The 16,888-nt window shown below is 39.9% G+C and overlaps 2 protein-coding genes across 10 annotated transcripts in view; one reads left to right on the top strand and one right to left on the bottom strand.

The window, feature by feature from the left end:
* The window catches only part of LOC141437737 (uncharacterized), an 84,158-nt gene extending 68,111 nt beyond the window's left edge, over positions 1-16,047 (top strand). For all 9 annotated transcript variants that reach the window (XM_074101256.1, XM_074101246.1, XM_074101291.1 and 6 more), the window contains 10 exons: positions 1,005-1,214; positions 1,798-2,086; positions 2,713-2,845; positions 4,762-4,930; positions 6,442-6,481; positions 7,267-7,399; positions 8,578-8,734; positions 10,220-10,348; positions 10,956-11,388; positions 11,913-16,047. In XM_074101256.1, the coding sequence (XP_073957357.1) occupies positions 1,005-1,214; positions 1,798-2,086; positions 2,713-2,845; positions 4,762-4,930; positions 6,442-6,481; positions 7,267-7,399; positions 8,578-8,734; positions 10,220-10,348; positions 10,956-11,374 (1,679 nt within the window). In that variant the 3' untranslated portion in view covers positions 11,375-11,388; positions 11,913-16,047. The remainder of the gene's footprint in view (positions 1-1,004; positions 1,215-1,797; positions 2,087-2,712; positions 2,846-4,761; positions 4,931-6,441; positions 6,482-7,266; positions 7,400-8,577; positions 8,735-10,219; positions 10,349-10,955; positions 11,389-11,912) is intronic.
* Positions 1-16,888, bottom strand: part of LOC141437922 (solute carrier family 35 member C2-like) — a 309,412-nt gene that overhangs the window by 252,505 nt on the left and 40,019 nt on the right. The gene's annotated exons all lie outside the window — the stretch shown is intronic.

Raw genomic sequence — 16,888 nt, 5'->3', positions numbered from 1 at the left:
AGACGAATCAAGCGTCATCTAGTATAAAGAAGGCAAGGAGGTGTATAAAGACGGTGTGTATTTTACTAGCTTTCATTTAGCTTTACTTATCCCGTGTGCCCACCATCGCCGATTTGATAGATGCCGCAAGCGTCACAAGATACAAAGCATGGCAGAAAGGAGTATAAAGACAGGGAGTACTTTACAAAACTTGTATTTAATTCCCACATTATTTAATCTGCCACAGTGGAGCATGCAAAATATCTGACGCGTCCTAGGGACCCTAGAAATAAAGTCACATCAGATATTTATACATGCTTTATGGTGTCAGTTATTAGTTCTGGTGACTGTACCGACCCAAGCTCGCCGAAAAGATGGGAGATGGCACAAGAGCGACCTGGTACAAGGACAGCATAGAGGTGTATAAAGATAGTGAGCACTTTACAAACTCTCATTTAGTTTCACTTTTCGCCGCGGCTAGCATCGCCGAAACGAGAGATGGAACATGCATTAACCTGTACATGTATGTCAATCTATTAATTCCACCTGTACCGGTGTGGCCACTGTCGCCGAAACTTTGGAAGATGGATCAAGTGCTACATGGTACAAGTGCGGCCGAGAGGTGTATAGAGACAGTGAGTATAGTTACACTTGTTCAAGGTGGATACCATCTATTACTACCTCTTCATTAGTTTTACTTGTGTTGTGCCTAGCTACTATCGCCGAAACGTGAGATGGAGCAAACGTCTCCTGGTACAAGGATGGCAGAGAGGTGTATAAAGACCGAGTACTTTATTAGCTCTCCTTTAGCTTAACTTTGCTGTGGCAACCGTCGCTGAAACAATCACAGATGGTGCAAGCATCACGTAGTATAAAGACGGTAAAAAGGTGTATAAAGACAAAGAGTACTTGTTTCGTATTGGTGCCATCGCCATAAGAAAGAGAGACGTTTTTTTATTAGTATTGCATCTTCAAATAATTAAATAGCTTTATCTACACTATTGACCCATATTTTATCGTTTCAGACCGCCACACCCACTTCAAAGACGAGCTGTTCCACACGCTGGAAATCGCCCCCACCACGCTGGAGGACGGGGGGGTGTACGAGGCTCTGGCGCGGAACAGCAGTGGCGCTGTCAGCTGCCGCTGCTGTCTTGTGGTCGACAAGGGCATCCGGGCCTACGTGGCACCAGAGTTCTGCTGCGGGCTCGAGCCGCTATACCGACTTAGCGAAGGTAGGGGAGAAAAATAGTCAAAAACCAAACTGGCTTAAAACAAACTTTTTTTCATAAGTTTAAGTGTCCCAATGGTGGGCAAAGGCCTCCCCTTTTTTCCGCCACTCGTCCCTATCGAGAACATGCTCCTGCGGGTGACACTCTTTTCCGGCCCGGATAATACCGACATGGAAATACCGACTCTGTTTTTCATGTACACGCACTTAGAAGCTCGTGTCAGTTTCTATGGGCGTAATTTAACTACAAAACTAAATAGCGGCTTTGACAAGACATCTGTACACCAAATTTCATTGATATACATCTTGTAGTTTTCGAGTGAAATGCCTGTGACATACGGACGGACGGACAGACAGACAGACAGACGGGCTTGACGAAACTATAAGGGTTCCGTTTTTGCTATTTTGGCTCCGGAACCCTAAAAATGATATTCTGTCTGAAGTTTTCAGTTATTTAATGAATACCTTGTTAGTTACATTATTCCCGTTGCATTATACCTACGAGTAGATGACGCTCAATCGGTGCAACTCCTTACTAACTTCTGGAACGATACTGTCATGACGTAACCTTAACCCTCAAATCACAGGCGAGGAGCTCCGCATCACAGCCGTGGTCGAAGCATACCCCTCCGTCGGCGTGACGTGGTACCGCGACGGAGTTCGACTTCGACCAAGCCGTCGAGCCGTGATGACGCTCGACCGCGACGGACAGATCGAGCTCGCTCTAGCGTTCGTCACCTCAAGGGATGCCGGGGTGTATACGTGCACGGCGTCGAATGAGGTCGGGAGTGCTTCCACGTCGGGGAAGGTTGATGTGCTGGAGGGACAAATGGTGGAACGGAGGGCGCCGCCGATGCTCGTCTCGCCTGATGTACCGTGAGTGGATTTTATTTAGCTCTCATTAGCAGTGGGCGGAACTCTGATTGATTGCAAATTCTCCCTTAGCGTCCAAAGAGGTCGGCTTAATAGGAGCACTCTTTGGCATGCTAAACCCCCCACTCGCTGAGCAGCCCGTCTGGCAGCTCGCCCTCTCTCTGGTAAGCTGTAAAGGCCGCCTGAGGCTAACAGCTTAAGTCCGTTCGGAAAAAAATAACAGTGAGTGGATGACGGATGCAAAAAAAAATTCTATTTATATTGTTTTAATATTTTTCATTTTGTATAAAACTATAAATTAATTAAATAAATCACTGTAAGTTAATCTTAATATTTTTAATTATATTAGCAATGCATGAAAAATAAAAGGTGAAGTAAGTGAACAATGTTTCCACTGTTGTTATTCCTTCTCCTCGCAATCGAAGTGAAAAGCAGTGTAAAACTCGAGCACTAAACCCATTTTCTCCTCGACGTGTCTATCCACACCCTCGCTGTACCGGCTCGGGTGGCTAAAATTATTAACGTCTCGGGTAAAATGGCTCGTTTTATGCACTTGTTGCACAATCTACTATTTATTAGGACAACAGGCTGTGGGGTATATAATAAACGTAGTCTTCATAAATCTGCAGGTACTCCAAAGAGCCCATGTTCGTTCGGAAGCCCAGATCCAGTGAGGCCTATGAGGGGGACACCGTGATCATCGAGTGCGAGGTCATAGGGGACCCAAAACCCGACGTGTACTGGCTGAGGGATTTCTTGAAGGTATGTCTACATCTATCCTCGTGAGTCCCTATAAAACTGTTAAAAAAAAATACCTCATTGAGTTTCTTGCCGGATTCTTCTCAACAGAGGTTTTTCCGAACCGGTGGTAGATTTTTTTTGACATTCATAAGTGCTTGTTATAGCCTAAATTGACTTTGACTTTGACTTTGATAGAGAGTGTACTTTATAGAGAACTAGCCTTCGATGTTAGGTTTTTATTTATAGCAGCCCAGATAATATTGCTTCACAAATGATCTTTGCTGTTGGATTTTACTTGTTTTATACTTTTCGATCATTATACTTGATGTTTTTATAAAAATGATAGGTTAATCTTTTGCCTTTTTGACCGCATAGCGGAAAATAGAAGCCCCGCCTTAGCCTTATAAAAATAGAGGTGATAATATTAAATTAGAGTCTGTTAAAATTGTTTACTTAATAGATACAATAGAGACACTTATTAGAAGCTTAACATTTGTAGACATATTACAAATTTTGTTGCTTTAATTATCGTCATGCTGATTCATTAAAACGTCGCTTGGATTACACAATATACGGTCGCTTGAAAAGTATTTATTAGGCGCTTAAAATTAGTCGCTGAGTTATTAATTTAGTAGACAAATAATTAAATTTGAAGGCAGAAATTACAGTTCAAAGAAGCTGCGTTAATGCAACCCAAACTTTTCTATGTCCTTCCCTGGGACTCAAACTATCTATATATGTATATCAAATTTAATCTTAATCGGTTCAGCGCTGTAGGCGTGAAGAAGTAACAAACAAACAGACGTATAGGTGAAAAACTTAAGTACTTAAATGACCTGTTGTATGTTATGGAGCTTAAGTCATTTTTCGAATTTGGAACTTCAATTTGTTTATACGGTTTTTCACTTTCACCTTATTGTGCTTTCACAAACTTTCGCATTTATAATTTAAATTATAATTATAATTTAAATAATAATTTATAATATTTTTTATTTTTATTTTAATTTAATTTAATTTATTTTTATTTAATTTAATTTAATTTTAATTTATTAATATAATTTTAACCGTATAAACAAATTGAAGTTCCAAATTCCAAAAATCCCACTTATGTGGGATAAAAGCTTGTCATGATAACTTAATCATCTTGATCATAAAATATCAGCAGGAGATTTACTCGTGTAAGAATCTAATGGCTAAGTGGTTAGAGAACCTGACTACGAAGCTTGAGGTCCTGGGTTCGAATCCCGGCCGGGGCAGATATTTGTGTGAATAACACGAATGTTTGTTCTCGGGTCTTGGATGTTTAATATGTATTTAAGTATGTATTTATCTATATAAGTATGTTTATCCGTTGCCTAGTATCCATAGTACAAGCTTTGCTTAGTTTGGGACTAGGTCAATTGGTGTCAAGTGTCCCATAATATTTATTTATTTATTTATTTATTATACTTTTTTTCTTAAATCTACCTAGTGCATCATTTCATACGCGATTGTTCATAGCCATTTTTTAACATGAAACCTCCGCGAGACACACTATTTTAGACGACCAGATGGCCTAGTGGCTAGAGAACCTGACTACGAAGCTTGAGGTCCCGGGTTCGATTCCCGTGTCGGGGCAGATATTTGTATGAAAAATACGAATGTTTGTTCTCGGGTCTTGGGTGTTTAATATGTATTTAAGTATGTATCTATATAATTATATTTCTCCGTTGCTTAGTACCCATAACACAAGCTTTGCTAAGCTTACTTTGGGACTAGGTCAATTGGTGTGAATTGTCCCGTGATATTTATTTATTATTATTATTATCAAATGAAAGTTAATCCGGATAACTCACGTCTAAAATCGAGTTTAGCTCGACATGTTTCGGCGGTCGAGCTAAACTCGATTTTAGACGTGAGTTATCCATGTTAATCTTGTGTATCCCCCCCCCCCCTAGCCGGACTACTATCGCGACGCGACGCATTTCAAACGCATCGGTGCCGGTCCGGAGTACCGCTTCGAGATACCCCACGCGAAGTTGGACTATACCGGCGCGTACTCAGTGGTCGCGAGGAACGTCCACGGAGAAGCCAAGGCCATCATCTCCCTGCAAATACTCGCTAAAGGTAACTTCTTTATTATTAAGAGCGTATATACCTGCTGAGCTGGCAACGTTGCATTTTTGTGAGTTTTTCTCGATTAAGTATTCCATAAAAAATTTAATGAAAATTAAAAATGTGGTCTGATAGAACTGTTCTGTCAGATAACTTTTTAAATGTTCATGGAATAATCGAGAAAAACTAACAAAAATGCAACGTTGCCAGCTCAGCAATCGGCCGGATGGCCAAGTGGTTAGAGAACCTGGTGAATCTAGAGGTCCCGGGTTCGATTCCCGGTCGGGGCAGACATTTGTAGGAATGTTTATTCTCGGGTCTTGGATGTTTAATATGTATTTATCTATATAAGTATGTTTATCCGTTGCCTGGTATCCACAGTACAAGCTTTGCTTAGTTTGGGACTAGCTCAATTGGTGTCAAGTGTCCCATGATATTTATTTATTATTTATATATTTATTAAACGTTTTTTGGGAATTGAGTATTGTTTCAGAACTCCTTGGGTCAATGAAATTTATAGTGAAACTTGTTGCCATGGTGACGTCTCCTGGGTCACTTCTTTAATTATGGGGTATAATATCATGGGAAGATTATGGGGTACAAATCCACTAAAAGTTAGGATTTGTGACAGTTTTAAGGCAATTTCTTCATGGCTCATCTCCTAAGCATGCATTTAGTATATATAGGTAAGTACATTTTAAACGTTTTTCTAAGAAAGTGTATCACTATTGTCAGAGGTTCAGCGACAGAATAACACCACTAAAAAATTGATTGATCCATTTGTGCCTTGCTCTTCCTTTGTAGGTGGTTGATCAGCAAAGGCCTCTAGCCTTCTCCATTCATGTATATTTCTCGCTATCCTTAATATTCCAAGTTCTGCTAGCGACCCAACATATATGTATCAAATAAAAAGTAAAGATGGAGCGCGGTCAAACGCCCGGTGAGGCCGGTTTTATAAACATGTGTGCGTAGGCCGGTGTTGCCATAATAATTCTTAGTACCCCGATACTACAAAAATAACGTTACCATTGAATAACGTTTTAATAGCGTTTTAATTACTTTCACACTTTGATATCGTTACTACAATATAAAACGTTGATAAACTTTTACAAGAATTAAATAACTACGTTGCGTGTCACTTTCTCACGCTTTAAGCCGTGTTAATAAAGAATAGAATTAATAAAAAAAGATTATATTACATAGGCGGCTTTTACCCAATACCTAATAGGGTAACTACAATATTATAATGGCAACACTAGTGTTGACGTTTTATGTTAAGTAATAAGGTTTTGGTGTAGTTTGGTTGCAAGTGTGTGCGTGCCACTGTGTTAGCACACGGTTGACCGGCCTCACTTCGTTGTTCGCAGCGCCCTATCTTTAGTTTTTATTTGATTTGAGATCTGTAGTATATTTTATTGTAAATGTTTTGTCCTCTGTTGAACAAAGACATCCTTAACGTCACAATGAAACAACTAGCTAGGTGGCTCCATCTCTTGGCTGTAACTTTGATTCATTTTTCACAGATCTCTCCTCGAATGACGACTCCCATAACGTCAGATACGGGTGAGTAAAAGTACTGAATAAGTGCTTGTTCAAAAATTTCCTTTCCAGTACAAGCTTTTCGGTTGACTGCACTTGCTTTGCCACCCACCTCTTAAAATAGGTCAAAAGTAACCTGTAAGATTTTGACGACGCCGCAATGCCGCGTAACCTACACAGGCTGCCGCGTAACCAACAATGGCTAATGCCGCGTGTAACCTACAATGGCTAATGACGCGCAACCAGCAATGGCTAATGCCGCGTGTAACCTACAATGGCTAATGACGCGCAACCAGCAATGGCTAATGCCGCGTACCTAACCAACAATTTAGTTTGGATTAAAATATATATATGATTAAAATATATAGAGTATAGAATAGTATAGAGAATAGAGAATACATATGAGAGAGAGTATAGAGAATATATTAATTATATGATTAAAATATATAGAGTAGAGCATAGAAATGTAGGCAGGCAACCGATGCGTTGGACCGACGACCGTGGCTGGTGGCCGGAAAGGACTGGATGCGAAAGGCGCAAAACCAGGAAGAATGGCGTGCATTAGAAGAGACCTGCACCCAGCATTGGGTGTTGAAAGGTTGAAAAAGAGAAGAGAAAGAGAAAGAAAGTATATGTGTTTATAATAATATGAAACAGTAGTGATATCTCAAACTTGCTATTTTGCGGGTTGCGCAGCATTAGCCATTGATGCTTACGCGGCTTGTAGTGTCAGCGATACGATTTGAAAACGAAAATTTCAGTGTTTGATTTAGATCAAAAACTAAACTGTTATCAACTTCATTCTCCAGCCGTGTGGACGTCATACCACGCTTCGAGCGGAACCTTACCGACTTGCTTAGTTACGACGGTGACGCCGTCGAGTTCGAGTGCCACCTCAGCGGCAACCCGCTGCCCGACATCCGGTGGTACCACTACGCCGAGGTAGGTTACGGCTACTAAGTAATTTAGACGACCGGAACCGGATTGCATAACAAAGTACAAGCTAATATTATTAGCAATTTTGTATTGAAATTCACTAATACTATTAGCTTGTACTTTATTATGCAATTGGGCCCGGATGGCCTAGTGGTTAGAGACCCTGACTACGAAGCTTGAGGTCCCGGGTTCGATTCCCGTGTCGGGGCAGATATTTGTATGAAAAATACGAATGTTTGTTCTCGGGTCTTGGGTGTTTAGTATGTATTTAAGTATGTATCTATCTATATAATTATATTTATCCATTGCTTAGTACCCATAACACAAGCTTTGCTAAGCTTACTTTGGGACTAGGTCAATTGGGGTGAATTGTCCCATGATATTTAAATAAAAAAAAAAAAACGAAAATCGATGTTCGTGTCGTATACCGTCCCTCTTACTAGCGTATTAAATAATATAAAGAATAAGAATGGTTTATTAGCTGAGAAAATAAATACACATAGGTACAGAAACACTGACTTAATGACTTATACTCGTACACATGCATGCCTTTTCATACCAGCCAAAATGGCCGCCACTCAGCTATGTGTCACGAAAAGATCTGAAGATGATTTCGCGACGCTCATTTTCAGTGACGTAAGTTATAAAACGTATAGCGTATAAGTAAATCCATACTAATATTTATAAATGCGAAAGTGTGTGTTTGTGTGTATGTTTGTCCGTCTTTCACGTCGGAACGGAGCGACGGATCAACGTGATTTTTGGCATGGAGTGACATAGGCTACTTTTTATCCCGAAAAAATGCACAGTTCCCGAGGGAACAGCGCGCGATAACCGAATTCCACGCGGGCGAAGCCGCGGGCAAAAGTTAGTAGGTCTAGATGCGTCAGTAAAGCAAGTAATAGTGTGTTTAAATAAATGTATACAAAAACCTTGAGGTAAAGTTGATAAAAAGTCAGATAATCTTTGTTGTTGCATCCAATAGAGTTTCGATGTAGTTATCAAAATAACGATTTCGTGACGGTTTCCTGATGTCAAGAAATTTTAGATGTTTTATGCAGTTTATGTTCTATGATCTCGTCCTTAGTGTTAATAATTTATTGACAGACTGATATCTTGACAATTTCATGACGGGAAAACTTTTGGAGAAATACTATTAACTACTTGTCATTCTATTTATCCAGCTGATCCGTGACTGCCCATACCTGGAGTGCACCTTCGAAGACGGCACTGCCCGTCTGAAGATCAAGCAAGTGACCGCTGATGACGAGGGGACCTACACCTGTGAGGCCTCGAACAGCCTGGGCAAGGCTTCCAGCAGCGCCTGCCTGGTGGTCTACCGTGAGTACTTGTTTTGATCAAAGAGGTGATGATGAAGAGCATGTCCTTGTAGACGAGTGACTGAATTGTTTTTTAGCTTAATTTAGTGTTGGTATCTCGGAAAGAACCAAGTACCTAAGGCCGTATTCACATTATTATCTGTCGTGTTGTGACGTGACAAGACAAGGTTATAACGCATCAAACGGTATCGGTTTCATACATTTTATATGGTTGCGTTCACATTCACTGTGCACGACATTAGCGCCACCTAGCTTCCGCAACTTTGTTGGCTCTAAGGCTGTGACGTATTGAAATTTCATCGCGACTTTGTGACATAAATCAAAAATATCACGTTTAATTTATAATACAAAATTACTGTGATACAGTGATTTGGGTGGACAAAGGGTTGTGATTCAATTTTTTGACATTAAATTTAAATGAGGTAAGTAAAAATTATTTAAAAAAGTGTGTTTTATTTTGGTTATGTCAAGGTTTGTTTACTTCATGTTTAGTTGTACTTTTACTGTAAAACAAAAAGATAAAGCTACTTTAACGGTTTCTTTAATTAATAGTAAACATATATAATTGTTCTTGTATCGCTAGTAATAAATTAAATATGGTTTTCAAATCGAAATGGGTACCATTTTGAAGACCGGGTTTGTGAGTATCACTCCAATATAAAATTTTAACCACAAACGGTTTCAAAAGGAAAATTGTTGGTATCTGCTGGACATGTCCGGGATGTCGAGGAATTAAGAACAAAACAGGGACAGTGTTCAATAATTCAAGCTCGCATCATAACACACACATCTATTACTAAAATTAGGTAGTTAAAGTCTATACAAATTGCTTTGTTAATGACGTGTTGCATAGCCTACATTATTTTTAGTTTTGGCCACTATGAGCGCTGCGATGTTATTTCATTTTCATTACCCCCACCTAGAACTTCGCACCCAGCGAATAGAGAGAGAGAGAGAGAGAGAGAGAGATAGAGAGAGAGAGAGAGAGAGAGAGAGAGAGAGAGAGAGAGAGAGAGAGAGAGAGCATCACAACACAACACGACAGATAAATGTGATTGCGACTTAAGTCTAAGGCCGTGTAGTCTCGACAGTAACCGAGTTTTAACCGCTCGCTGCTGTGCTGGAGCGAAACATTAGGGACATGAACGACGCCATTGGAAAAAAAAACATTTAAACCTTTTTTTTTTTTTTTATTGAACAAATTATTTTTATCAAGTGGCTTTTGTGTTAAAAATAACTGTATGAAACAAAATGTTTTTTTTCCTTAAATCGGTTGAAAGCAAAAAAAAACATTTTGTTTCATTCGATCATTTTCAACACTAGAAGCCACTTTCAAGTTAATATAGATGATTGATGCGGCGCGCGTTTGGTTCCAAACAGCCAGTCTAGTGCCGTAAGGTACATATATGTCAATGATCGTAATATAATATTATTAAATCTCTTTATCGATCTATTTGTTTACTTACACCAATTGTTGTCCCCACAGCGCCGGGTGAGCCTAACACGCTGTGCCAGCGTCTGCGCCGGCCGCCGGCGCTCCTCTCCGCGGCGTCCACGCCCCGCTCAACCCCGCGGAGCACCCCCGCCCGCTCCGTGTCTAGAACAAGAACGCCAGGTACGTCCGTACTATCGACATCGTACAAAATATTGCTAACTTTGCGACCTACCTTTATTCGAAGGAGCTGATAATTAACAATGTCCGCGATCGCCCTTTTCTTCGTTCGCCATTTACATCCCAATAGTCTTATAACTATTATTTATCGGGACTTAATCACGAACTATTTATTGCTAAAACTCATCATCCCCTCCTCCCCCTCCCCCTTCCCTCCCCCTTAGAATGCCTCAATGAACAACTTGCCACTTGCATCCACAAATAGCCCATAGCTCTCACGATGTCGTCTGTCATCTAGTGGAAAGCTTGCCAACATCATCAAAATGAACTCGACGTTCCGGCCACAATAATGCAGTGGTCGTGATCACGAGTAGACTGTATCGTAGGCAGTGGCGTAGCGTGGACTAATGTAGACGTGGGTGAAGTCTTATCAGCGAGGCCCCTTTTCTATGGTCGCATTGCATTAAAAGAGGCCTCGTGAGGCCCTTTTAAGTGCGAGGCCGTGGGCGAGGGCCGACTACGCTCACGCCTATCTATAGCTACGCCACTGATTGTAGGGTTACGTTTTGCTGAGCAGCGCGAGTTAAAAAACTTGTTTAATATTCTTCAGGCCCCGAACTGAAGCGCCTCAGTAGTCCAGGGCGTCAAATGCCGCCATCTTTCTACACTTACCCATTCAACAAGGTCGTTGAAGAGGGAGAAACTGTAGTCTTCCAATGCGCCGTCAAAGGTCTACCCTCACCGTGGGCCACGTGGGACAAAGACGGCATCATAGTCACACCTTCGTCTAGAATCACGCTGAAAGAGAAAGAAGAGATACGGATTCTGGAGATAGAACATGTGACTATCGAAGATGTGGGATTGTACAGGATAAGCGTGGAGAACGACTACGGAAGAGCGGAAGGTTCTGCCAGATTGGAAGTTATCACGCAGAAGGGGAAGTTCTATGCTGGTGTTAGAGCGTATAGTGCGTCTCCTAGAAGGTCGGCGCCATACAGAAGACGCTGCCCGTCGAACTCCAAAGACTGAACGACCGAAGTTGTGTAAGTTTTGTTGCGAAGCGATATTGGGTACCCAATTTTTTTTCTGCGATCTGCTGTTGCGAATTTGATGTGTCATGCTCTCTTTCCTCATTTCTGATGTTTGTTTTCGACATGTCAAAAGCTGCGCTTTTATAACCACTTTGATTGATGTTTAATTAGGATTTCTGTGACAGGCTTTGGAGATACTATCGTCAGGTCCGTTTGACAGCGTTGATATTTGTGACACTTTGTGTAGATTAAACACCTAAGTGAGCCAATCACAAGCAGACTGTGATCAAACGGACCTCACGATTTTAACGCCATCTAACGATATTTTTCCTGTAAAGAAAGCCTCGTAGTCTCTACTGTTCCGTTGGATTCAAGTTGGATTTAGAAATTTAAAAACACGCTGAGGTTAAGTTCCTGTTATTTTATGTGGCAGATATTTATCACACTGTTATGTTGATATATTAAATTATGGATATCTGTCACATAATTGTTTGCAATGATTTATTTTGCTTTTTCAATGCGAATCTTATTTCCAGGTTGTGATCGGACCAGCGGGTGAAAACAGTTTTGATTTCATTATTATATCTGTGCATTTTTTTTATGTGACGTGATGTCTCTAGATGTCAAGTCGCAGTACCTAGTGTTATCAATGTTAAGTTTTTGTTCCTTGTTAGGTTTTTATTTACGTCGCTTCACGCATTCAGTCGTGCTGTAGGCATCAGCCAAATAAGTGGTCTATCTATTTTTAACCTTTTCGACGCCAACGACCCAATACGTCTATTACTTCAATGCAAAAGCAACCTTCGTTCAATTGTGTTAAGGTTCAATTTTAGGCATTGCAATATGGAAGTCTGGCGTATGGATGATGTCTTTTGTATTTGACGTGGCGGCGAAAAGGTTAAACAAGTTCCTATCAAATGAATATGTCGCTAAAGTCGAAATTTCAAATTGACAGACACGTCATTTGGCATTATTGTTTTATGACATGCAAACGATTCATGAACTTTACTAGTTAAGATGATCAGTTATCTGAATATTAATGTTATTTGTTTAAAAAGTAGGATGTGTGTATCTATATCTGTGATTCGATGGCTATATTTCTGAGTCTTATTTTCTTACACCAAAAGAGTCGTTTCGCTGTTAAGTACTTCTTGTTTAAAGTTTTATATAAAACTGTCAGAAGGCATACAATGACAAGGTACGAAAGTGTTAATATATTTTTCACTTCTCTTGCTCGTAAAGTTCGTGTTTATGCTGGATCTAGGCGACATAAACTGACTTTTTATGCACTAGTGTATTAGGCAATCAGGTGTTAAAGCCATTAACAAAAAAGTTTCTATGTATTTTTTCAATAATTTTTAATTTATATAAAACTAAAAATCAATCAAATAAATCAAAATAAGTTAATAAAACTAAATATTTATAATTATATTAGCAATGATGAAAAATAAAAGGTACCTAATAGTGAACAATGTTTCCTCTGTTGTTATTTCATCTCCTCACAATCGAAGTGAAAAACAAGAGTTTAGAACTCAAGCATTAAACCCATTTTCCCCTCGACGCGTCTATCCACCCTCACCGTACCGATTATATGAACGTCTCGGGTAAAATGGCTCGTTTTATGCTCTCGTTGTACAATCTACTATTTGATCAGTGGCTGTATTGCTAACGCCCCCCTACCACCATCCTACTCCATGTGACAAAAACAAGTGGTGAAAATGATCGTGATTCCAAGTTTTAGATAATAAGACCTCAGAGGGCCTCCGAAGTTAGAAAATCGAAGTTAGCATCGTACCGTCCCTCTCGCTCTCGAATTAAATAGTATAAGTGTCAGAGAGACCGAACGACACGAACTTCGAATTTCGTAGTAGCCCTGCTGGACTGCAATAACTGCAAGAACCATGGCTTTTCGGCCAGATAGACGCCTTGCGTTACTCGCAACATTTCTATTCTTATTATTAGTCCTGCGAGTATTAGGGGCTGTTTCACCATCCATTGATCAGCGTTGACCGACGGTTAAATGTGATGCCGTCTCCGTCTATTCGAACAAAACAAATAGAGACGGCATCACACCTAACCGCCAGTTAACACTAATCAATGGATGGTGAAACAGCCCCTTAATGCGCTTTTTGTATTTTCAACAACGACTCTATGCGTGAAGTGACTTGACTCTGATATTTGCTTGTTATAGCGTTTTATGAATTGGTTTGATCTACACAAAGCTGGTTACTTATGGCTGTTAAGCCGAGTTTACGAGTTGCAAGAAAAATGTTTAATGAATCTCTTTATTAAAAACAAACATAATAAAACATAATTAAACCATAGGTAGAAACTTTGGCCTAAATCGCCGTCAATGGGCAAGGTGCCCAAGGCTGGCCGTATTTCCTCGTTGTATAGCGACTGGCCACTATTTCGCACAGCGTATAAGTATCGTAAAAAAGCCGTGGTGGCCTAGTGGTTTGACCTATCGCCTCCCAAACAGAGGGTCGTGGGTTCAACCCCGGCTCGCACCTCTGAGTTTTTCCAAATTCATGTGCGGAATTACATTTGAAATTTACCACGAGCTTTGCGGTGAAGGAAAACATCGTGAGGAAACCTGCACAAACCTGCGAAGCAATACAATGGTGCGTGTGAAGTTCCCAATCCGCACTGGGCCCGCGAGGGAACTATAGCCCAGGCCCTCTTGTTATGAGAGGAGGCCTGTGCCCAGCAGTGGGACGTATATAGGCTGGGATGATGATGATGATAAGTATCGCAATGTAATGCAACTTGCACGATTTTTCATGCAAGTCTAAACTCGGCTTTAGACAATATAGACATATTATATATATCATATTCTAAACTGAAATAACTCAATGAGGGCTATCGCGAATGAATTCGCCGCTAGCGGCGCTAGTGTAGCGTGAGGTCTCTGAAATGTCAAATCTCATAGTTTTTGGGTGAGCTACGCGGGATTATTTACAATTAGAATAGTTTTGTGAATATTTTGCAATATCTGAAATTAATTATGGCAAATATGCGTTCCGGGGCAATTAATGTCTGTGTTATGAGACAGTTTTGTCTTTCGAAAACCTTTGTCCTCCCTTTTTTCCGAACAAAACAGGGACTATGCAACACTGTGGCATGCTCGGTATTTATATGGTACGGTTTTAAGGTGTTTTAAATATGATTTTAATCTAAACTTTGTTTTAACGCCATACTTAAAAACCTCACGCAACAGTGCGCCATCTAGTGAGACAAAAAACGATAGCCCTCATTGTTCAAGCGTTGCTCTGTGAAAGCACATGCCCAAAAGGCTGGCAGCAATCCTTCGTAGAATAAAAACGATGACAATGAGGGAAACAATAAAGTTTTTTTCTATCTACTTGACAGGTTGTTGACAGGTGAAATATGGTGAGATGGCGTTAGTGTCGTGAAGTCCGTTGGACGTTATGGTGTTGCTTGCAATGAGGGCTATCCCTTGGCTATCACTTATGAATTCGCCGCTAGAGGCGCTAGTGTAGCGAGAGTTCTCCGAAATGTCAAATCTCACTGTTTTTGGGTGAGCTACGCGGGTTTATTTATAATTAAAATAATTTTGTGAATATTTTGCAATACCTGAAATTGATTATGCCAAACATGCTTTACCGGGCAGTTAATGTCTGTGTTTTGAGATAGTTCTATCTTTCGGAAACCTTTTTCCTCCCTTTTTTCCGAACAAAACGGGACTACGCAAAATTGTGGCATGCTCGAGATTATGTGGTACGATTTTAAGGTATTAAACATGATTTAAATGTAAATTTTCTTTTCACGCCCGTAATAACAAATTAACCACTATACTTAATAGGACCTTCGTCTACAGTGGCGCCAACTGGTGAGCGCTCATTTATTTAAATAACTAAATAAGCCAGTTGCAAGCAAGACCGTACATCAAACAGACCTCACTTTACTAACCACAGATATAGATAACACTAGATAACTCAAACACCTCAATCTGTATGAAATCAACACTTTTTTATATGTACTGTGACGTCTCAAGAGCGAATTAGCGATGTGAATTCCCAATGTCCGCGCAAAATAGATTCAAATGCGCCGCCCGCCCGCGCCGTGGGGCTCGAGTCAGTCACTAGTCATGATTAGTCAGTTAGCGGTCAGTCTTTGTATGGGGCCAACCCCGACGTTTGGTCGGGGTTCGGACACGCGAAGTAGATGCATTTGCGTAATCTAGTGTAGGTAATCTATATCTGTGATACTAACTTTGTCACGCTTGTCAAGTAAACTCATTCGTTGGCTGCGACAGCTGCCAGCCCTTTGGTCTTTAGTTGACTAGGAGCACTTCTTTAATTGAGTATTTTGTGCACGCCTATGGACCCCACGGATCCAGGGTCTCAAAACCGACAGCAATGAAATTGTACCCTGAATAGGGTCTCTACTATAGTATTTTCTTGTCGTTAACCAAGCAAGTTGTTACTGATTAATAAATGTTAATAAGCACGTTTAATATTTTTGTGACAAAAAAGTGTTACGAATTTATTCGTTTTTTTATCAGTAGTAGGTATTTAAAAGGAGCCAGCTTTGTCTAGATTAATTATGTTATGTATATCAATTTTATCGATATAGATATATAAAGTGTTGCCTACGTTAGAAGTTCCGAGCCCAGGGGTATTGTAAAATAAATATGATAAGAGTTAATTGTGGTTTTATTTTTTATGTGAAATCGTTAATGTGGCAGAGATTTTTCATGCGAATGTAAATGGCCGTTTTACATTTTCCGACTCGATCATCATTAATTCAAACTTTTTAAATATGGCTCTAATCTAAACGGAGATCATAAAGTTGGATATACACTAACACCAGTTAGAAAGTATTCGCTAATCATTGGCTGTATACATCTAAATATTTTCATAATATATAAACAGGATATGTTCAAATTTGTTTTAATAATAAATAAATAAATATCATGGGACACTTGACACCCATTGATCTAGTCCCAAACTAAGCAAAGCTTGTACTATGGACACTAGGCAACGGATAAACATACTTCTATATATATAAAAGAAGAAACTGACTGACTGACTGACTGACTGACTGACTGACTGACTGACTTATAGATCAACGCACAGCCCAAACCGCTGGGGCTAGAAACTTGAAATTTGGAATATATATTCCTTAATAGATGTAGACGCGCACTAAGAAAGGATTTTTCGAAATTCCCACGGGATAGGGAAATATCTAAACTTTTTTCACTTCTTTGTTTGTAGTCGAATCTCCGAAACTATTGAGCCGATTTTAAAAATTCTTTCACCGTTAGTAAGCTACACTATCCTTGATTGACATAGGTTACTTTTTATCCGGGATAATGCAAACTTCCCGCGGGATAGAAATAAATTAATTCAATTTCAGAGCTAATTTAAAAAATTCTTACATATTATGTGATATGTCTATCTCCAAATAACAAAGGCTACTTTTTCTTCGGGAAATTACAAAATTCCCATGGGATAGAAAAAACTGAATGCAACTTCGGGGATGATTT

Source organism: Choristoneura fumiferana, chromosome Z, assembly GCF_025370935.1.
Source record: "Choristoneura fumiferana chromosome Z, NRCan_CFum_1, whole genome shotgun sequence".
Classification (NCBI taxonomy): Eukaryota; Metazoa; Arthropoda; class Insecta; order Lepidoptera; family Tortricidae; genus Choristoneura; species Choristoneura fumiferana.
The sequence above is the reverse complement of the archived record's forward strand: the minus strand, read 5'-3'. Positions and strand labels throughout refer to the sequence as shown.